This window comes from Festucalex cinctus, chromosome 3, assembly GCF_051991245.1.
Source record: "Festucalex cinctus isolate MCC-2025b chromosome 3, RoL_Fcin_1.0, whole genome shotgun sequence".
Classification (NCBI taxonomy): Eukaryota; Metazoa; Chordata; class Actinopteri; order Syngnathiformes; family Syngnathidae; genus Festucalex; species Festucalex cinctus.
The window spans coordinates 23,181,959-23,203,246 of record NC_135413.1 but is presented as its reverse complement, the minus strand read 5'-3'; the positions used below and the strand labels follow the sequence as shown (position 1 = coordinate 23,203,246).

At 38.1% G+C, this 21,288-nt stretch overlaps 3 protein-coding genes across 9 annotated transcripts in view; 1 reads left to right on the top strand and 2 right to left on the bottom strand.

Moving 5' to 3' along the window:
* Positions 1-21,288, top strand: part of ca12 (carbonic anhydrase XII) — an 85,485-nt gene that overhangs the window by 56,828 nt on the left and 7,369 nt on the right. The window contains exons 10-21 of one of the 6 annotated variants that reach the window (XM_077516817.1): positions 3,159-3,242; positions 4,077-4,193; positions 4,354-4,431; positions 4,834-4,968; positions 9,692-9,829; positions 9,912-10,086; positions 11,185-11,301; positions 13,643-13,713; positions 16,300-16,508; positions 16,603-16,623; positions 18,729-18,908; positions 20,490-20,632. In XM_077516817.1, the coding sequence (XP_077372943.1) occupies positions 16,451-16,508; positions 16,603-16,623; positions 18,729-18,908; positions 20,490-20,632 (402 nt within the window). In that variant the 5' untranslated portion in view covers positions 3,159-3,242; positions 4,077-4,193; positions 4,354-4,431; ... (4 more) ...; positions 13,643-13,713; positions 16,300-16,450. Of the gene's footprint in view, positions 1-3,158; positions 3,243-4,076; positions 4,194-4,353; positions 4,432-4,833; positions 4,969-8,887; positions 9,002-9,098; positions 9,257-9,691; positions 9,830-9,911; positions 10,087-11,184; positions 11,302-13,642; positions 13,714-14,467; positions 16,509-16,602; positions 16,624-18,728; positions 18,909-20,489; positions 20,633-21,288 lie in introns of those variants that run through there. The other 5 variants (XM_077516818.1, XM_077516819.1, XM_077516820.1 and 2 more) reach the window with 5 other exon arrangements.
* Positions 1,586-9,530, bottom strand: usp3 (ubiquitin specific peptidase 3). 2 transcript variants are annotated; one of them, XM_077516816.1, is made up of 16 exons: positions 9,091-9,530; positions 8,903-8,963; positions 8,560-8,697; positions 8,374-8,457; positions 8,192-8,273; positions 7,790-7,869; positions 7,569-7,682; positions 7,178-7,291; positions 5,927-6,076; positions 5,544-5,650; positions 4,866-4,946; positions 4,681-4,799; positions 4,427-4,540; positions 3,155-3,222; positions 2,647-2,924; positions 1,586-2,551 (listed from the first exon to the last, which is right to left on the bottom strand). In XM_077516816.1, exons 1-16 carry the CDS (start codon positions 9,179-9,181, stop codon positions 2,541-2,543), a joined length of 1,692 nt encoding a protein of 563 aa, XP_077372942.1. In that variant the 5' UTR covers positions 9,182-9,530; the 3' UTR covers positions 1,586-2,540. The 2 variants fall into 2 exon arrangements, with proteins under 2 accessions (XP_077372942.1, XP_077372940.1); XM_077516814.1 differs by having other exon boundaries at positions 1,588-2,924.
* Positions 10,996-13,726, bottom strand: LOC144016120 (inter-alpha-trypsin inhibitor). The gene is made up of 6 exons (XM_077516831.1): positions 13,660-13,726; positions 12,706-12,897; positions 11,638-11,814; positions 11,508-11,552; positions 11,203-11,281; positions 10,996-11,105 (listed from the first exon to the last, which is right to left on the bottom strand). The coding sequence occupies exons 1-6, from the start codon at positions 13,724-13,726 to the stop codon at positions 11,021-11,023; spliced, it is 645 nt and encodes a 214-aa protein (XP_077372957.1). The 3' UTR covers positions 10,996-11,020.

The following is a 21,288-nucleotide window of genomic DNA, read 5'->3' as shown; positions in this document are numbered from 1 at the left end:
TACCTGGGTTGCGTAACATTTGATTTTTAAAACTGACAGATGAATTAGGCGATTCACAAGTTGAAAAGTGCATGTAAAATATCTTAATAAAATAATTAATGCTGTTTTTCTACTTTTAATAATTTCATTGTATAAGAAAAAAATCGTATGTATATATTATTTTGTTTTATATTTTAACAATAAATCAATAAACAAATGAGAAATTTACATGAAAAAAAAGTAAATACTGTGGAACCTACCGGTACTAGGCTGACCCACAAATACTGAAAATACACATATCAATGAAGCTCAATATAAATGCAACCCGGGGGGTTGTCTGGGGGGACAAAAATATTCACCAAAAAACATCCTTTTCCATGGGGGGAAATAATATTTTATTGGGTGAAAGGAAGTCCATGAATAATTAACTTCCTGGGTCCCAGACATCTGTTCATACATTTGAATTAACCAATTTTTAGGGGGTGGGGGAATCGTAATTAATGCAACACAGTGTTAGCTCAATAGCATAATTGCCTAAGCCATTTTTATCATGCTGTCCCACAATGTCAGTAAAAAAAACAAAAAACAATGCACCAAAATTATGTTTAATATTTATGTCTGTGCAGATTCTTGGTCGTCCCATTTGTAATAAGCTGCAGGTTTGAATTGAGGGAACTGCACTCTTTTGTTTGTTGAATTTGTTGGTGGTTGGGGAGGGGCTTCTCTGTTTTTCCAAAAATGACTTGGCAATTAACCTATTAGGCTAGCTTTAATGTTACGGCTTTTGATAAAGGAAATGCTCCTTGGGCCAGATTAAAGAACAGACTGGGCTGTATGTGGCCCATGGATCATACTTTGCCACCCATTTGGAACATAAAATGTATGTATTATTCTCTGTCTTCTTTTACATGCAGATGTACATTTTCTTCATATGTAAATTTGATATGGAGCCAAATGTATGGACCTATCTATCTGAAACTATTTTAAGGTATTGCGTGAGAGGGAATATGCAGGTAGGTCTAAAGAGATAAATGGTAAACATTAGACTATACATTTGATACTTGGACCAATATAATTGTGAGTGCAGTATATGATGTAAGTGCTGTAAACGTGGGACTGCAAAAAAGGGAGTACAGTACAAGCTGACCCATGTCAGTTTCCCAACTTCCCTGTATTGTACTCAAGACAATGACATCGTATGATGTGAGAGAACGTCACGTTTGGTTACTCAGCGGCGCTTTCTCTCAAGATGAATCTGTGACCCAGTGAATTTTTAAAAATTGCTTAATGGCAATGCAGAGGACATGCCAATATGGCCAAGTCATCATCATCATAAACTACGCTTGCCAGTCATGTCCTGTTCTCCTCTCTATCAGTTCAAAACACACGCACGCACACACTCTGAGGACATTGTGCAACATGAGTGCCGGGAATACATTCTGGATCGTGACTCACTGTGCCACAATGTCCTTTTACCAGTGAAGGGAAGAAAACAGTTCAATACGTGCTCATTAGTGCTGAGCATATATCCTCACTGCGTCAGAGATAGAGAGAGAGAGAGAGAAAAAAAAAAAAGACTTTTAGAGAGTCGTGAGCCACGTGAGCTCAGCGGCTTGTTTTTGTTTTTAGCAAAAAAGATGCACAACAAAGGGTCAGCCATGTTGCTCTTGAACATTGAAGGCTGCTTCTAATTCCCAGTAGCCAATTCAAGGAGGACTTCCACACCTCAGCGAAACAGAATGAGCTCGCCTCATTCAAATTTCTGACAGATGAGTGAAACAGGATTGCATTAGTATGCACACCTGTGTCTTCTTCAGTTAAGATGATGCACCAATGATTATTTTCACAATCAGACAAGCTGTGGTTTTACATTTTTGATTTATTTAAATCAATGATTTAAAAAAAAAAAAAAAATGCTGTCTTCAAGTTATTTACCCGATTCTGGGAGAAAATGTGGTAATTACTTAGGCTCAATGGTTAGACATTATAAATATCCACTGAGCTGTTTCGCCAACAAATAACATTTACATTTATTTTTCATTATGCTGTAAAAAAGAAAAAAGAAAATAACTCTTTCTGGCCATGATGAATGAGCGATTTTTGTCAGTCATGAAAATGTTTGAATAAAAAAAGGGTACAATGTCCCACATGAGTAAAGCATGTTTCTCACATATCAATAATCAGGCCATATTTTCTACCTTCAGGTCAAATTTAAGAAAGATCTGATTGTTGGATGCTGGATTTTTCCTGTCAAATTTGCTCAAAAATTGTAAATTTCCTTGTGTGGGGTCTGTCACGTTTTGAAAACTGGTTACAAGTTTAAAAATCAGTATGTGTATACCGTTGTGAGCAGGTGAGAACATGACAAGGCATCAAATTAAGGTAGAATCCAAACTATTGTGTGATGGCAGTGTCTGACTAAAAGTTATTTGTCAGTCTGAGCCGGTTTGGCCAACAAATGTTTTCCAAAGCTAAACAATGTGAAACATTTGCATTAAAAAAAAAAAAAAAAAAAAAAAAATCACCAAACTTAATCGACATCTGACCACCCTGTGATGATGTCATAAGGATCCTAAAAAAAAGAAAAAAAAACTGTCGTGAGGGTTGTGAGGTGAAGAACATAATACAATCTGATTCATTGCGTCAAAGTTTGAACGTCATCCCCACTTGCAGAAGTCTCGGCCGATCCCGTTCTGTCTGGACAGGATTCCTCTACCGGTGACCTATCCGGCGTCGACCGGTCACCCAGAACCCCTTTCGCGTCCACCCCTGCAGAACACATGTCCGCCGCCGCCATCCCTTGATTGGTCCTCTCCGTGTAGAAGAGGATGTACGCCTTGGCCTTCCTCAGCGTTTCCTCACTGGCGAGCGTCACCGTGCTATCGTTGAAGTGATACCAGCGCCCCTCGTGGCTGCCGTAGGCCGTGTAGTGGCCCGATCCCACCCTGCAGACACACACTGTGGGTTAGGTCACATTTTGCAGTCGGCCATAAGGCTGTGATTGAGGGGCTTGGCCACGTCTGGCTCAACACTGCCCCTTAGAGGTCTCTGATAGAACAGCGTCACGACCAAGTAACGTTAATAGCTTTAAGTGGAGCTTGTGACGGCAAGGCTTTAAATGTGGTTGTTTCTGACATGAGATGAAAGTATTTAAAAAAAAAAATGTTCTACTTACCCAGACCCATGATGTACTACAATGGCCGCCAGGTCATACAGACAGTTCTCCGCTAACAAACTCTGTGGCTGAAGAAGATACAAGCAAGGTGAGTGTTTTTTTTTTTTTTTCTTCCTGTTTTCATGCCGTCATATATTGCTTTGTTGTTGCTCGGTTGTTGATGAATATATCTCCCATACGAGCTAAAATTTCTAGCCATCTATTTTTTTTATTTTTTGGCTGCTTGGTCTCTCACCATCTGCGGTTATTTGTATTGTGATGGATATTTATTGGCAATGCAGTTGGACAGTGATTAAAAAGAGAACAGACCACAAAAATAATAGAAAATAGTAACACGATGACAACAATGACATTGAGTCAGATTAGATTGATATTATGTGGAGTGGGAGAGGATCGTGGACAGGACCGGACCAGTTTGTGGTGGGAGGGCCTATGAGGTGCCATACACACCTGTCAAGAATTTGAGTACAGATGAGAGGATGCTTTAGGAGGTTACCATAATCATCAGGGTTGCCTGTGCCTTCTGCAGAGATGGCAAGTAACGAAGCTTGTACTTTTGAGTATTTTTACTCCTACTCGTACATTTCAGAGCCTGTACTTTTTTTTTTACTTTTACTTGAGTAATTATTTGAGTGAGTACTTTTACCAAAGTTTTTTTTACACAAGTAATTGTACTTTTACTCAAATAGAGCAAGTCGGTACTTTTTCCATCTCTGCCCTTCTCACACGTGCAGGTTTTCAAATAGCACATTTATTATAGTGTGGCGCCACCTACAGCTTGCAGCCAGTCAATTACAGCTAACAAAAAACATTTAACCTCCAGAAAAATGTATAGAATATTTCAGGATTTTTTTTTAAAAGACTTGTTTTTGGTCCATTTAAAAAAATAACAATAAGCTTTTATTTATTTTTTATTTTTTAGGTGGAAAATTAATCAGGGTCCACTCAGCGTTCGGGGCCCCAAAGTGACGTTTTTTTCCCAAGACACCCCAAATCCCAAGCAGCAACGGCGGTCAACAGGCTTCCTTCACACTTTTAGGTCAGTAGTCTGCTCCCCTTGGGAATAAGATTTTCCTGACTCCTTCATACCAACCTGCATATTACATGTTTTTTGTTGTCCTAGCGCTCAGAAGGATTCCACTTAGACATTTTCTATAGAGGCCGTCTGAATAAACGTGCCTTTCTTTCTGTTTGTAAAGGCTGACAACTATAGGAGCCTGCTGGAGTTTGTACTTGGGCACAAAGAAAGCCTACAATGAGGTACAAGCTTACCTCAAGTAAGTAGCCCTTCATGTCCAAGTCTTTCAGTGGAAATTCCACATAAGTGTCCACTTTATTTCTCAAAAAGGCAGTCCAGTGGAACCTTTTCAAGTGCAGGCACAAAACCTGCATTTGGAAACAAAACATTCAATTGGAACTTTAGAATGCAAATTATTTTACCACAGTAGTTGACATGAAATATTTTAATTCACGGTACTAATTTATTCTGGTAAGAGGCTTATTCATAATAGTGACTCTTCTTTTACCTTTGGAAGCTTTTGGATCCAGAACTTCTTGGTGGATTTCTGTCGTTTTTTGCATTTGTGACAATAGTACAGCTCGGTTTCATCCAGCTCTTCCAGGTCAGTGAAGCTTCGTAGGCATTCTGAAACATCAATTTGGCTTTACATTCCCCACAGACCACATCTGATAGAGCAGACCGATATCTTACCACGCAACGTGCACGTCGGCCCTGGCTCTTGATCTTTACTCCTCTTCTGTCTGAACCGACTGGGAATGTCCAGAGAAAGATCTAAGTGAGAGAAATGTGGAATGTAAGTTGTGCATCTTGAATGATAGTTGTTGTTTTTTTGTTAGTTTTTTTTTTTTTATTCTTGGGAGCAATGACTTCAGTGTGCAAGACAGTCACAGGAGAAAAATAAAGGTTTTTTTTTTCTTTTACTGTGTTCTGTTACTGTTTTTCATTCAAATATTTGACCATCGTCTAAGAGTAAACACTGGTGGTATGGATGTCACGATAAGGGCAATATTATGATATTGTGATATTAAAACTACCACAATATCGTCGTCAAGTTCACAACATTTAAAAGGAACACATCTGTTAAAAAAAAAAAAGGTTGATTTCCATTTTTGCGGTTCTAGCACCCTCTAGTGGCATAAAAAGCATAATATTGTGGGGTTTTTTTTAGTTTTTTAGTATGAGCTTTTTTTTTTTTTTTTTTTTTTTTTTTTTATTTTTTTTTTTTAACAATATTGTGATCTTTTTTAAATATCGCCAACGCCCCCACAATATCGTGATAATTATCGCATCGTGACCCTCATATCGTGATAATATCGTATCGTGATGTTTGGATATCGTTACATACCCATGTGGTGGTGTCAGTCTTACCAAGAAATGGATCAAACTTCCGTGATTCGGTCCCACATATCAAACAGTTGACTTCATTCTCAAGGATGCCACCAAAAATAGATGTGACGACGCTGGGAGTGCCATTCCTGCAGGAAGACCAACACATGACATCAATACATGCGTACAAAACATGCAGTGCACAAGGACATTGGAATGTTAAAGTCAAAAGTAGTTCTGGATGTAATTGTGTACTGTGCTTCTAAAGGATAAGACTGTCTTTTTATAGAAGAGTGAGCATAAATTATATGGCAAACCTGTATAAAATAATTGTCTCGTCGGTGGGAAACCACAATGGACCTAGGAGACAATAGCTCTTTTTTCACATAAAAATTAGCATAAAACACAAACTATTGTCAACCTACAAGCAGCTTTTGTCATCCGCGCTAGATAGTCGGAAGCCATCCCGAGGCGAGCTCTGCTCTGCTGCCCCGTTCTGACTGTGCTGGAGCTCCCTGTGCAGGTGGTCCAACAGGTAGCGCATGAACTCGTGGGCGTCCTGCTGCTGGTAGCCTCTAGATGGCCGGAAACACAGGAGATGTCAAACTGTTTGGAATTGAACAAGTAGAAGCTAGTAGGGATGTAATGATAACGGCGACATCGTAATATCGCAAAATTAAAACTACCACAATATATTGTCGTCGTCATGGTCACGACAGTAAAAACAGCACATCTGTTAAAAAAAAAAAAGTCGGGTTGATTTCCATTTGTGCAGTTCTAGCACCCTCTGATGGCTAGTTTTTTAGTGCAGTTTAATTTTCACAAGGGATGATTTAGCCCTTCTATGTTTAAAATCCACGCTAATTGTCAGATAATATATATTATATGCTTGTGAACCGAGTCAATATGTGGAGGAACTCAATGTGTTCTTGCATTAGCAAGTAAGTGCCTCAATATATATATATATATATATATATATATATATATATATATATATATATATATATATATGTATATATATATATATATATATATATATATATATAATATTTTCATAAATATATTTATCAATTTTTTATATATATATGTATATTTTTATATTTTTCATTGCTGCAATATACAAAAGCACACTATTGTGTGTTTCTTTTTTTATTATTTTTTTTTAGTATGAGCTCATTCATTTTTTTTTTTTCCACAATATTCTGACATTTTTTGTATCGTCAACCTCCCAACAATATTGTGCTAATTATCGTATTGTGATGTTTGGCTATCGTTACATCCCTAGAAACTAGTGGTGTCACTATTGATTATTTTTAGAATCGATTATTCGATTAATTGAATACAATTTTATTTTTGCATTCAAGTGTTTTAAAAAGCATTTTCCCCCCGATAACTGTTTATTATCAAGTGATTGTTTATTTCGTATTCGTATAGTAATTGAAAAAAAAAAAAAGGGTGGGAGATTTATGTACTCATCAAACTGATTAAGACTACAGAAATTAGTGATTAATGACTGCTGAGATGCTGAAATCAGTTCGTTTGGACAATTTTCAATTAAAAAAAATTGCTCCAAACACTTACTTGATTATTAAAATAGTTGTCGATTAATTTGCTAATTGATTAATCGATAAATTTTGACACCTCTAGTAGAAACTTTTTTTTTTTTTTTAACATACCTGAAACTGGGCATGATTTTCCACACTGCATAAAATAAGGAGTCTGGACTGAAGGCAGTCTGGTTTCCTTGCCAGAGGGAACAGAATGTCTTTCGTAACTCCTCCACCAGTGAACTGTTGAATTCACATAAAGCAAACCGTCATGCTGCCGCCATTACCTCCTTCTACATATGACTCACTCGAGTCGATTGTGGTAAAATTGACTTTGGAAAAAAGATTCTTCATTTAAGATAAACTGCTTAATGCTATATCTCACTGAATTCAGGAAGAAGAAAGATAACAGACGCAACATTTCCAATACGGTTCCTTAATTCAAGCATCTTTAAGTGCACTAACATTGTTTTCAGACGCATGCACTCTGCTAATTACTCCTGCCAGACGAGGACCTTACACACTGCTGTCCCCTTGGCTGCGAGTGTGGTACATCCTCCTTCCGGCCGTCTTACCGCTGCGTAACGCCACTGCCGGCAAGCCCTTGAAATAACAGCTGAACTGCTCGATGTTGCTGCAAGGGAAATGTGACACTTTTTGAGCTTTAATACTTCACATAATTAACGTAAAATTGTTTTGTTTTTTTTTGCTTGCAATTCTCATTGTCATTGAAACACTCACCTGAGCGACTGCAGAATGGCATTCATAAAACATGTGTTGCCAAGGTTACGCAGGCCCGTAGCTCCCAAAGCGGCCCCGTCCTAACAAGTACAGGGTGACATGCAAGAGCACATTACCAAATTAAAACACAGATCAGCTTTTAGCATTTACAGACAGTGACGGCCAAATTGTAAAGCTTTTAAAGTTGAAGGTTCAGAGATAAGCCAGAGACAAATTTGGAACATAAAGCAGTCGTGCTGTGAGTGTGACAACATATTCCGCCACTGCACAAACTAGTTGAGCACCATTGATAACCTCAAAACATTTTGTCAGTTCAATCATATCCCGTATACAATGACAATGAGCAGCATAAGCTTGTAATTTTAACGCTAGTTATTATTATCTACATTTTTGCTGTCTTACATTCTCTTTCAGCATTTTCTTGTCTGGGGCTTGACCGTCTTGAAGTTTTCTTTTCCTCTGTCTGTCACCAGTCAAGGCTGAGCTGTGTTAAGGGGGAAAAATATTTGTTTTAGTTGAGAGTGCACGTTCTTGTGTAACATTGCAAAGATGGAGAAATATCCCTTGAGGTGAGAGACACTTACTTTTCTAAGCTCTGGAGATATTCCCGCACTTTTTGCACGTGACCAAGTTTGGTGTCATTGACAACAAATTCATCACATCTGTAACTATAAAACAGCTTTGACAGCACATATTCAACTTGGTGTAAAAATATTTTATGGTAAGTAAGTAGGGAAATTATTAATCTGTTAAATCAAGACTTGACTCACCAGAACACACTGTAGTTGCCAGAATCCATGCAAACCGAATGTTGAGTTTTCTCTTTCTCCTGTTTGTCAGCCTTCTTTTGGTTACTTCTTGACACTTGACTATCTTCAAAGTGCTTCTTTGCATGCCCGTTCACATATCTGGTGGGGTACAACTATTAATTCTCAAGCAAAAACATTACAAAAGAAACATTGAGCCCAGTCTGTATGACTCAGAAGACACAAAACATAAGAGAGCAACTAGTTCTTGGAGAGATACTATTCTGAAAAGTGATACAATGTTTTTCCCTGTCTGAGGGACTAAATAATTATGTAATTGTCTAGTAAGAGTGATGACACAACTTACCGTCCACAGTGGACCACCAGGCAGGTGAGGCAAAGCCACGGACTTTTATTCGATCTGCAAACTAGACAAGACAGAAGGTGAATTGTTTCTTGTGCACAGGTAATATGTACAGTTTCAACAAATCGCCACTATGTTGTATGGTGCTGCCTTTAAAATTGAGCCCGATCGGCCGGTGTATGGTCACTCACCGCTGCAGCACCAGGACGAAGGAGCGCCGTTAGGCAGCCTGGAGGAGTCGCCGGGAAAGCTCACGTTCGAGCCCAAATGAAGGCACTCCATCGTGTTAAATCTCCGGAGAGGGCGTCATAAAGTAGCGAACGGACACAGCGACCGCAGCACACATAGAACGAAAAGGTCAGCTAACAATAGTTAGCCAATTAACATCAACTAGCTAGCTCACGTTAGCCGCCACCGGTAAACTACTTCTGCACGTTTTCCTCCCTTTTTTGCAACAAAACGTTAAAACGTCGTTTGCCACTAGAGTCACTGGGTGCGATGGGTGACACGAATTACCCAAAAACGTTGTTTACACCCATATATGTTATGAGGCATAAATGTAAAGGTAGTTATTGGTGAATAACACACTTGGTAACAGAGAGCGGTCACCCTACACAAATGGAAACAACCCAGGAAGTGACGTACATTTGCCGGCCGGTCTTCTAGCGCCGCAGGTGACGAATGATGAGATTTAAAAACAAACACAATATGCTAGAAAATTCACAATATATATTTTAAACAATTTTTTATCGGATTTTTTTTAAATTTGGAATTTGTGTATCTATTTCGAAGCTGAAATGTGTAGTTTCCATTATGGGCTGCCTGACACGCATGCGCAGTTGAGAACGCCTCCTCAAAGACGACAAACAGGCTGTTAGTGGGGAATTATCTTGACTCAAAACTACCACACAATTTAAAGCCCGTTGAAAGGTAAATCTGTTGTTTTAGCCTCCATTATTATTGTTATCATAATCCATTCATTTATTTTCTTTTTTTTTTATTGTCCTCTTAGGATAATGCTCAAGCTGGATCCTTCTTATCACAGCTGATGTGAGAGGGATGGTACACCCTGGACTGGTCGCCCGCCAACTGCAGGATAAGCGTTCACGCAACATCATGTTCATGTCACACCTGTTGACAATTCAGAGCAAGGGTCACCACACCAACATGGTCGCAGTGAGAACCAGGTATCCCTCAACGACTGCACGAGTAGCCCATGTTTCAAAACTAGGTCACTGTGATGGGACATTGTGAATTTCTAGGAATGCTGTATAAGTGACCATGTGAACATACATGTAGATATATGTATAGAGTTTTGCATTGTGATATTTACTATAATTATTGTGAGAAATCATTAACATGGTCAGTGTCTTCGCATAGAGTAAATGAGTGAACGCTACTATGCTAATGCTGTAGCCATGTGTTCCAAAAGACTCAACTTGTCTGAAACATGACTACTAGATGAAGGATAACTACGTTTCATATCACTACTTGTTAAAATTAAAACGCTTGTATGAATTGGAGGTGTTTTATTGTAAAAACATGCTTTTGAAGATTAAGCGTTACAGTAGTTCAACGCTTATTTACTGCCATAAGCTTACGTTCAATATTATGCATTTACATGTAAAATATGGCACAGTACATAGCGTGTGTACAACAGTAGTTCACTTACTGCATGTTGGCGTTGACATGCATTGAAAAGCAAACCTAAACAAGGAACGCTAGCAAAAGTACCTGTAGAATTATTTGAATAACTCATAAAGTAGTTAAAATTCTGATTAATTTCATGGTGCACAGCTTTTAGATTATTGCTGACAAACAACCCATTAGATGTACAGTGCTTATAAAAAATAAAAAAAAAATAAAAAATGAGATGACTTACTACTCTACAATACAGAAAAAGTCCAAATTTGTTACTGAAGAGTGTTGAACTACAATGTCACTCAATAGTGTGCAGAACTGTTAACGATAATCAGATGTTGCCTTTATTATTGTGGGGGTGGATGCTTCCATAGATGCCATATTGTCGCAATACATTTGCACCTTTATCAAGATCCGAGATGTGCAGTTGAAGTTAGACACACAAGTATGGTCTCAACACTTTAAAACACTTTTTTTGGGCTATGCCATTTCAAGACTCTGCTCCCTGAGAGGAGCTTCAGGCTGTCCGTCTCTACTTTTCACCGGCACCCTCTTCTGCTTTTTCCTACAGAAAGAGCACAGTAAGAGGTTTTAAGGAGACACATAATCAAATAACCAGGTTCTTGTATTTTTTTTCCCCCCAGTGAAAACTTTGCTCTTACTTAGACTGAACAGTCAAGACGATGATCGTGATGATGATGGATACGACGACGAGCGCAATCAAAACTCCACAGATGATTGCTGTTGAAGATGATCATCAAGTGAGTAAAACCAACTGTATCATGTATTTTAAATCGGATTGTTTACTAGGGTGGCCCAGACATAACAGAATTCAATTGTGGCCTCAATATTGGCGCAAAATACTAATTTGTGGCCATGAAATATGCACATTATACCTATATAGTAGCCACAATTGAATGTTCCCATGTCTGGTCTGAGGTTTATGTAGTTTACTGTTTTTATCTACCGATTGGCGTGTCTGGTTCGTCCTCCTCCTCTTCCTCCCGGTTATCTAAGAATACAGGTGAAAACGATTAGATCTGCTTGAAATTAAGCGTACGTCTATAAGCAGGATTGGGGAGGAGATTTACACTCACCGTGAATACCTGCACAGGTGGCGTTGCAGCTGTCAGGGTCAAAAAATCGGTTTCCGTTTCCGTGGCAGCCTGTCCAGTGGAATTTTTTGCACTTCTGATGAACCGCATCATAGTAAAATCTCAGAAACTTTCCGTTACATCCACCTTTGAGATGTTTCAAGAGGCAAGCTGCCTTTGCTAGGAGGGGGAGAAAAAAAAACATTAAACTGTAATTATTTGAAATCTGTCACTTTCTCTGATAATGATGATGATGATAAATGTGGTCATGTGTTCAAAGTAGTTTCATTGGCATGCAGTCTGTCGTTCCACTTTTTACCACCAGGTGGCGTATTGTCTACCTAACTGCACAGCACTGAAGTGTTCTCTGTAGATTCACTGGGCACAATTCAGAATTTTAAAGATAGATTTTTAATTTTCTTTTTGCACAGTTTTGACCAACATTAATTTAGCAATCAATTCATTTTTATGGTTTACTAATAGGCCACATCAAGGTGGTAAATGAGGTCATTAACTCATTCACTGCCAGCATAGGAAAAATAGATATTTGACGTCTTTAGCCGTCAATGGCAGTGAATGAGTTAAATATTATCAGCAGGCTAGTAGGACACAGAAACTTGCTCAAATTAAAATTATTACAGACACAAAATCTTAAAACTGATTATCCAACTATTGTTTATTGTTTAAAAAATAACCATATACACCAGGTGAGTCTACTTTTCTCTGCCTTTGACTGGTATACACTGATTGCCAATTGTGTTTTTCAACAGGGATAGGTTGGAGGGTGTGCGATTCTGCGCCACTGTAAATTTCAAACTTGGTAACAACTTTACTGACACACAGCCACCAGTAGATGGCATCAATGCCTAATTTTAGATATGAGATCAGCTCACTTTTGTGAGTCCACTGGGAGAAACAGCTGACAGAATCAATTTTTTTTCCCAGTGCCAGAAGTCGTTTTTTTTGTTGTTTTTTTTTTTGTTTTTTTAAATGACAAAATGCATTAAAATGGCTGGCAGTGAAATTAGTTTTAACCATTGCATATTCCAAGTTGCCACCATGTAATCTCACCATCCTTAGGGTAGATGCTGTCAATATTGGCCGAGCAGTTGTGCATGCACTCCCGTTCGTTTAGGAAACGATTGCCGTTTCCTCCTTCGCCTTTGTATATGAACGGGCTGCACTGGTCGTTGTTGGCGTCGTAATGCAAAGAAATGATGAAGCTCTTCCCAGAACCTTCATCCTCGGGTTGGTGGCAAAAATCTGTTGGATGATTAAAAGAAAAAAAAAAAATACCCATGGTATTACGTGATGGCATGTACTAGTAGTGATAACATGACCATTGCACATGCTTGTGATATCATCCATGCAACCGTTGCTATAAATGTTTAACATCATCACTCCCTTTTTTTTTTTTTACGATGGCAATAAAACACACCACCTATGCTATTGAAACTTTCTGCCCTTCATAGTTCCTCAAAAGGGAATTGGTTTCATATACTATCATAACTTTTTTTTTTTTTTAAACCATACCCCACTTGATTTTCAATGCAAAGTACATTGTATACTGTCTCAAATCCGTCCCACAATGATCCTATTGTTAGTTGTTGTATCAGCTTATGTTAGTCATAGTCAGGAGCAATGTCGAAATACATTAATATTTTTTGTGAAAGTACCAGCTGGGATAGACTCCAGCTCACCTGTGAACCTAATAAGGAGAAGCGCTAGAAAATGGATGGATAACTGCAACCTTTCCAACATTTTGATGGATTTGCTTTCAAAGTTTTAAATGAGGTCAGATGGAATGATATCTTGACGTGGAGAAAACATACAGGTACTGGTGAATTTAGTCCTTTTTTGTCCGTTCATCAATCAACATTTTTGTACCTTTGAATACATTATTATTATTTTTACAAATTAACTACATATTTTTAATAACATCCATCTGCTTGTCACTTGACATATTTTTGATACTAAATACTTTTTTTTTTTCTTCTCGTTAACACAGATTGGAAAATGACCTACCTGGAACTTCAGACTGGCCAAGGTGAAATACAGCACAGAAAATGGCAAAAAGTAGTAAGTGCTTCATCTTGCAGCTTTTCTCTGAGCTGTCTCTCACCCACTGAATCCTGGTTGTAAACTGCAGAATGAGCGGGCTGTCTTTGCTGACCTTTGGATCACTTACACCTCTTCAATCGAAACTAACGTTAATGGATGAACGTGGGATCGGGTATAGCGGAGCAATGCGTGCGAGTGTGCAGATCGCTACAGTTGTGTTTTGCTCATTGAGGTTGATGTACCAGTAATCATTTTTTGTTCTAAACAACCAGTCAGAGGAAGGAAACATGCGGATGTCGTGGAGGGCCAGCACTCTGGCCTTCTCAAATCTGATTGGCACATTTGATTCTGAAGGCGCTGGGCAGATGGCATTGACGTGGCAGCAAATAGAGGCTGAAAGCTGATTGAAGCCTAGCCTATCACTAGCCACGATATTCCACAACATACATTTATGATAATGCATTTATTATACATACTGTATATAACAGGCACAACTTCAAGCACAGGAAGCACTATAAATACAGTACAGTGATATGAAGGACACAATAGAGAGTATGTCAGGATTAATTGAGTGCAGCGGAAAATAGACAAATGAAAGTATGAAAACTGGTTATTGATCTAAGACTTAGGTCTGCAACCTGAGGCTCTGGAGGCACATGTGGCTCTTTAGTCCCAAATAGTAGAAATAATTTATACATATATATATATATATATATATATATATATATATATATATATATATATATATATATATATATATATATATATATATATATATATATATATATATATATATTACATATTTTAATTTTTTAAGATAAAATATTATTTAAATTAACTATTGAATGAAATAAAAAAAAGAATGATTAAATATTTAAAAATGTCAGTTTTTTGTAAATTTATAAGTTGTCAGAAAAAGAGAGACAAAAGGTATATGAAAAAGTTTAAATATATATCAAAACATGTCGGAAAAGTGACTATAAAATGTCCAAAAAGGAAGACGAAAAGCAGAAAATTACCATATAATGTAGTCAAAATTGCTAAAAAAAAAAAAAAAAAAAAAAAAAAAAAAAAGTCAGAAATTTCATTTAAAAAGGGAGAAAAGTCCAAAAACAATAGAAGAAATCCTGAAAATGACCATATTATCGACACAAAATTGCCCCCCAAAAAGTCCGAAAATTTATTTTAAAAAAAAGGCAGAAAAGAAAACTCCAAAAAGTAACTATAAAATGTTCAAAAACAAAATAAGAAATCACAAAATGTACAAAAATATTTTTAAAAAATATAAAAATAATTTTTGGGCAAAATTGCCCAAAACAATCAGAAAGTTGATAGAAAAAGGCAGACACAAATAAAAAAAAAATAGCCATAAAACGTCCAAAAAAAAAAAAGGTAGAAGAGAGTCAGGAAATGACCATAATAACAATATGTTCAGAAAAATTGCTAAGCATGTCACACATTTGAAAGAAAGACAGAAAAATCCAAAAATGTGTAAAAAACTAAATCTGGAAAATTATACACACACAAAATCCAAAAATGGAAGATGAATGTTAGAAGAAAATGAAACTCAAAGTACTGGTTGCTACATATTTTCTGTTATGGTGCGGCTCTTGGGCCCTCAGGACAGTAGACTAACACTACCACACTGTTTCGTTTATCATAATGTTCAAAGCTTTTTGCAGCTCCAGACAGATTTTTTTGTTATTTATTTGCCCTAAAATGACTCTTTTTACAGTTAAGGTTGCTAACCCCTGATCGAAGACAATGAAGTAGGCAGCGTCTAATATTCTCAGGCGGTCACCAATCCATGTACCTGCTTGGTTTCCGACTTTCTTGGAGTATAAAATGACTGGAATGCTAATCTGCTAGTTTGCACATTTTTATACTGACAGTGGGGCCACATTTAAACATTTTCCCTCGCTTGCAATCAAAGTCGACCAAATGTTCGGATGTCTCTAAAAGATTATCCTGAGCAATTATCTTGTGGTGAAGGCTGGGAGGGATTGTTCTTCCTCGAGATGCTCGGAAAATGGTCGTTCCCGGCATTCTCAAATCGTACACATTCTGTATTTCCCATGACAAATCCTTCTGCGGTCAACACGAGAAATCGACTGAGCCTCCGAATCAGTAATTGTGAACTAAAACGAAACGATACGCAGTTTCTAGACACAAATAGAGGAACAACTGATTGTATTGCATGCTTGTATAACGTGTCTCTGAAGTCATTCATCACAGTAAAAATGAAGGCAAGAGTTTGCCGCTGTTATGTATAGTAAGTAGTTAGCCAGATAGCGAACTGTTAGCCTACTTTATTACACTTCTTCTTCTAGTACTACCCTTCTCTGTTTTCTCATGCCGAAAATCATTATTGGCAGTTTGTTTACACATAGTAATGGCATTTTGAAGCCTGAAAACTGATTTTGAATTAGAACTTGTATAACGTAAAGTCTAAAGTCAATAAAATAGAAATAGAGTGGATGGTGTTAAATCAAGCTCAAGAGAGCCCTCTGGTGTCAAACTGCAAACGCACACTCATGCAAGCACACGCACACTCGGCCGGAGCCACTTGACAAAGATTTCATGGAAGCTGCGGACTTGTCACAGAGCGTGTTGACAAGAAGACACAGTGGGTTGGTGTTGTTGCGGCTGTGACGTCAACGGAGGCTTACAATGACAGACGACGTGCGCTTAAAAGCGGTGTGGAGGCTTGTGGTTTGCTGCACGGACCGATCCACGTCAGTCAGAGGGCACCGAGATGCTGCGTTTCAGCCTCACATCCGTCGCTCTATTACTGCAAGTGCTCGGGACTCACGGTAAAGATGCTTTCGGGGCCAATGAATGTTGCTTTATTTTAACCTTTTAAAAATTGGAGCTGAGTTGTCTTATTTGCATGTGTGTCTCTTTCAGGGGCCAAATGGGGCTATACCAGTAAGTTTGGTTATACCTTTTTTTTTTCTTTCTTCATTGTGCTATTGTAATAATTTCTACATGTTATACAGTGTCTCATGAAAACTTCTGTTAGATTTTTAAAAGTTATGACAAAACATTTATCACCCGAGGGAAAAGTTAACCTCCTGACTACCAGGAAAAAAAAATGTTGTCCAATCATGTTTATTTTGATATTCCCCCAATCTTTGTGAAGTAACTGGAATACTGCAAAAGACATTTTTGAAAAAAAAAGTTTTTATTTTTAAGCTATGATGTGTCCACTGCAGAGGACATTTTTTTAAACTTAAATGCTAGGCTCAAATACAGTTAAAATAATGCAAACGATACTTTAACGTGTTCTTAAGAGTCTTATAGAAAACATGCGAACAACATTTAAAGCCTAAATTTGTTCAATAAAAAGTGTTATACACTTACTTTTCCTCTTCCCTAAAAAAGTGCTTGCACTGAGGGAAGCCCCACCCCTACACATTTGGTATCATTGGAAAGCTCTGGATGTCCTCTATCGAGCCCAAAATGAGTTAATTCAATCGTATGCACTGGGTGGAGATATTCAGGTCCACTACAGAGGACAAATTTTGAATTGCTGGTAGGAGGTTTCTTAACTAACTGATATCCAACCATTGTGGACTTTGAATTGCTTAGCAATATTTATAATTGTGATATAATAATCTCCCAAAAAAATAGTCAGTTTGGACCTTCTCTGCTTCTCTAAAGTCACATCAATGTTGCATTAAGTGCCTCTATTTGAAATTATATTTTACCTGGATGAATTTTTGAGTCATTCATTTTACTCCAAAAATGTATTATTGTCTTCAACAGTTCTTTGCTCAAAGTATTTCCAACACTTTTATATGGAAATTAGAGGAAATCTTATAATTAGGAATCTGATGTTCAGTTTTTTTAATCACAGCAGTGGTTTGGCATTAATAAGAGCGGATGAGGCTTTTGTGCATTAATCACACATCTGCAGTCGGTTCACATGCGAATTAGGAACAATCAAGACGTTTAAATGAAGCCCTGTGAAACTATCTTGGTGATTCACTGAGTCATGTGCGCTTGTAAAATCTTCTGGTGGGAAGAAAAAAATAGCAAGTTAGGCTCACAGCATCCAAAGTGTCATCTTAGTGGTCAAGAGTCCGGCCAGCCGGAGGCCACAAGTGCACAGGTGACTCATCAACCATCTCCAATCGAAACTTGAGCTCTAAGGCCAAAAAAAAGATGTAAATAATTATTCTCTTTCTCTCTGCACATATTAGTTGATCATGTCATTTTGTGGAAAAGCTCAAGCGGCATCATGATGAGACAGGACGCATCCCATTGAAACAGCAATTAAGAAATTGTGGAAGAGAAATAAGTGATCATCATTCAAGCTGTGAATTATTCATTTCTAAACCGGCCACAAAATTCAATTTTTGGGAGGTGAATTCAAACATGACACTTATGAAATTCAATTTGTAGACTGGAGCATCGGGTTCACGAGCTCTACTTTCATCCCGTATATGTTTTAATTAACATGTCTTGTTTTGTTGTCACGCCTTACTCCAACAACTGATATGATGTTGAGAGACAAGCTGTGGAGCTCATCTTGTAAAGTGCGCAGCTCGACTCTTAAAATATTCTGCGTCTTTTTCTTTGGTACAACCTCTCATTTAGACAAAGTTGTCACACGACAGCCTGGTCCGCGCAGTGAAGCTTTTTCGCATTCGGACAGTAATAACCTGCTTTGATTATAGGAACGATATTTAGTAGGCCATCATTTATTCGACGTTGTGAGGTATCTTAGCTTAGTGTCCCTTTAAACGACAACCATAAGCGCAACAGTAAGTGGTGATTAGCTTCGAAATGTGATTCCTAACCAGTGTGGCGTGGCACCCTAGTGGACCGTGAGAGATGATCTGGGGAAAGTATCCAATTCCACTGCATTCGATCAAACTTTATTTAGTAATCAAGAATATATATCTGTTATGTATAATCATTTCTAACTTGCTGTCTCCTTTTTTCGCACCTAAAGTCAGCTGGGTCAGGCCCAGCAGTAGAGAAAATGCAAGAATGCATGCATGGACTTAAACTGATTTTATTTACAGGCTCCGATGGAGAAAGCCGCTGGTCCAAACACTTCCCATACTGCGCTGGACCGACGCAATCTCCAATTGACTTCAAGACAGCAAAGCTGACCTTTGACGCATCTTTACGCCCGATTGTGCTTGAGAACTATGATCTGACAGGTCACCGTGATCTTCATCTGAAAAATAACGGACATTCATGTGAGTATTTTGTTCATCTTTGAAACGCATGTTGAAATATAGCTTCGGCTCCCAAAACAGGTTTTCGCAAAACTTTTCATCTCAAGACCCAAATTATAAATTGGGTTCCTGCACAGGACCCAAACTTAGTGAAATATATCACATGTTGCTAAAACATAGAGATCTACATGACGTAAATAAATGAAACAAAGCACATAGTGTGCGGATTTACTTAAACAAACATGAATCCAAAGAAATTGCATGCCTCACCATTTTGCGTCCCATCTCTACGTTTTGTAAACCTTTCTCTAAACCCAATTCAATGTGGCTAACATACACTTACATTTAGTATGGGCGCTAGAAATAAATAAATAAATAAATAAATGAATGAGCGTGGTGTAACATAATCACTATAAATGACCCATACAAAAGTGGAGCTGAAAATAACAGGTGGCGCTCGTTTGTTTCGACATCTACCACTTTAACTCTTCTCGCCTTTCTTTTCTTAGCATCCAGTTCACCAAATGAAAGAGCTGTGTATTTATTCTGGGAAATTATGAGCAAAGATTACTCATCTGCTTTGCCTACGTGTTTGGTTAATCTTCACAGCCACAGCCAGCACGGTTAGCTCAACTATGCCAACAATCTGCTGATCCATTTGTGGTTATGCGAGCAACTGAACCAGTTGCCAAAATCGGTGAATGATGGTGGTGGTACGCCTCAACATCAGTGTGTGTTGACAGATGCTCACTTAAAAAAAAAAATTCATCATGCACTGACTGATTTGCCATGAAGAGTTTTGGTCATATGACCTTAAAGTAGCTGGAAGGTGCTTTGTCATATCTGCGTTGATTTGAATTACTTTTCTATTTGGTTGGTTGTGACATCAAAAATTTCTACGACCCCCAACTTCCATGAGGGAGGTGATATGTCAAACAAGAACCCTTTTATGTTGGAAAATTTAAACCAAAAAGCTGCTGTCAATAATGGTAGTAGTCTGAATTGGGGAATTAACATATTGACAGACAAACACATGTCAAAATGATTTCCTACTTTAGCTATCAAATCAACTCACTGCATTGTAGAATTTCATTTAAAAAGGAAGTAAAAAAAAAAATCTTGACAATAATATGTTCTATGAAGCCCCACTAAGTCTAAATATGGTATTCTGGTTAATATTGCTTTAGTAGAATATGCAAAATCCAGCCGTTTTTATCCATCTCCGGGGGCGGCCATTTTGCCACTTGCCGTCGACTGAAGATGACATCACAGTTGCGCAAGGCTCGGGTAATGACCAATCACAGCTCACCTGTTTTCTGAAGCTAAGCTGTGATTGGTTGTTACCTGAGACCTGAGCAACTGTGATGTCATTGTTATGCGACAGCAAGTGGTAAAATGGCCGCCCCCTGAGATGGCTAAAAACCAGATTAATTTTGCTTCATAAACTCTTATTCAACAAATTGTAATGTTAATCAGAATGTCGTGTTTAACATAATATTTTCAAGAAATGTTTAAGGTTGACTTCCATTATAACTCTTCATTAGTCACTGTTGGTAACGAAAGAATTAATCATAATGTCTTTTTGTGTCATCTGCTCCACAGTCCAAGTGGTACTTCCCTCAAAGATGACCATCTCGGGCCTCCCTCAACGCTACACTGCGGTTCAGCTCCACATTCACTGGGGCTCCAAAACCAATCCTCTGGGTTCTGAGCACACGGTCGACAGTAAGCAGTATGCTGCAGAGGTAAAATAAAGTCAAAGGCAATGGCATCTCGGCCCATTGAGGACGCACAGGCAGTATTAAATCTTGAGCTTTTTTGTTGTTGTTTTTTTTACCTGTGCCGCCACAAGTCTGTGTGCGAGCGTCTGCAGAGCCACATGTAAGGTGTTGTGGTCTGTGTCTCTCAGTGGACACAGGGACTCAATTGTCAACGTGTCCTTTCAAGTCACTCCAGAAACCACAACCACACTTCTTTGATGACATGTTGTTTTTGGTCTCATGGCATGACACGACATAATCTAAAAACCTTCGTGTCCACTTTGATTCCCCAGAATTGGCATCTAAATACATTTTCTCTTCCTTGATATTTAGGGCGACCATGACTATGCACGTCACTAAAAATAGAATATTGTTGTCGAACACTTTATGTTCTGTAAGAGGCTTCTTAATAAACCATCAATATTATATCAATTTTTGACCTTCTTTTTGCCAATATTGTACCTCATTAACTCATTTCTACAGTTTTAAATATGTACAGTAATCAAATGCTCATTAAATTTACATATAGAATGTGTAGACAGAAGAACATCCATCCATCCATCCATTTTCTTGACCGCTTATTCCTCACAAGGGTCGCGGGGGCTGCTGGCGCCTATCTCAGCTGGCTCTGGGCAGTAGGC

Bases quoted from the DNA above. Each gene is read 5' to 3' on its own strand.
- usp3 (XM_077516814.1), bottom strand. From the start codon at position 9,181: ATGGAGTGCCTTCATTTGGGCTCGAACGTGAGCTTTCCCGGCGACTCC. The intron at 8,274-8,373 runs GTAAGTGTCTCT...CCCTTAACACAG, and splicing joins TATCTCCAGAGCTTAGAAAA to CTCAGCCTTGACTGGTGACA. The intron at 3,223-4,426 runs GTAAGCTTGTAC...TATCTTCTTCAG, and splicing joins TGAAGGGCTACTTACTTGAG to CCACAGAGTTTGTTAGCGGA.
- LOC144016120 (XM_077516831.1), bottom strand. From the start codon at position 13,726: ATGAAGCACTTACTACTTTTTGCCATTTTCTGTGCTGTATTTCACCTT. The intron at 12,898-13,659 runs GTAGGTCATTTT...ATCATCCAACAG, and splicing joins TGGCCAGTCTGAAGTTCCAG to ATTTTTGCCACCAACCCGAG. The intron at 11,815-12,705 runs GTGAGATTACAT...TCCCCCTCCTAG, and splicing joins CAGCATCTACCCTAAGGATG to CAAAGGCAGCTTGCCTCTTG.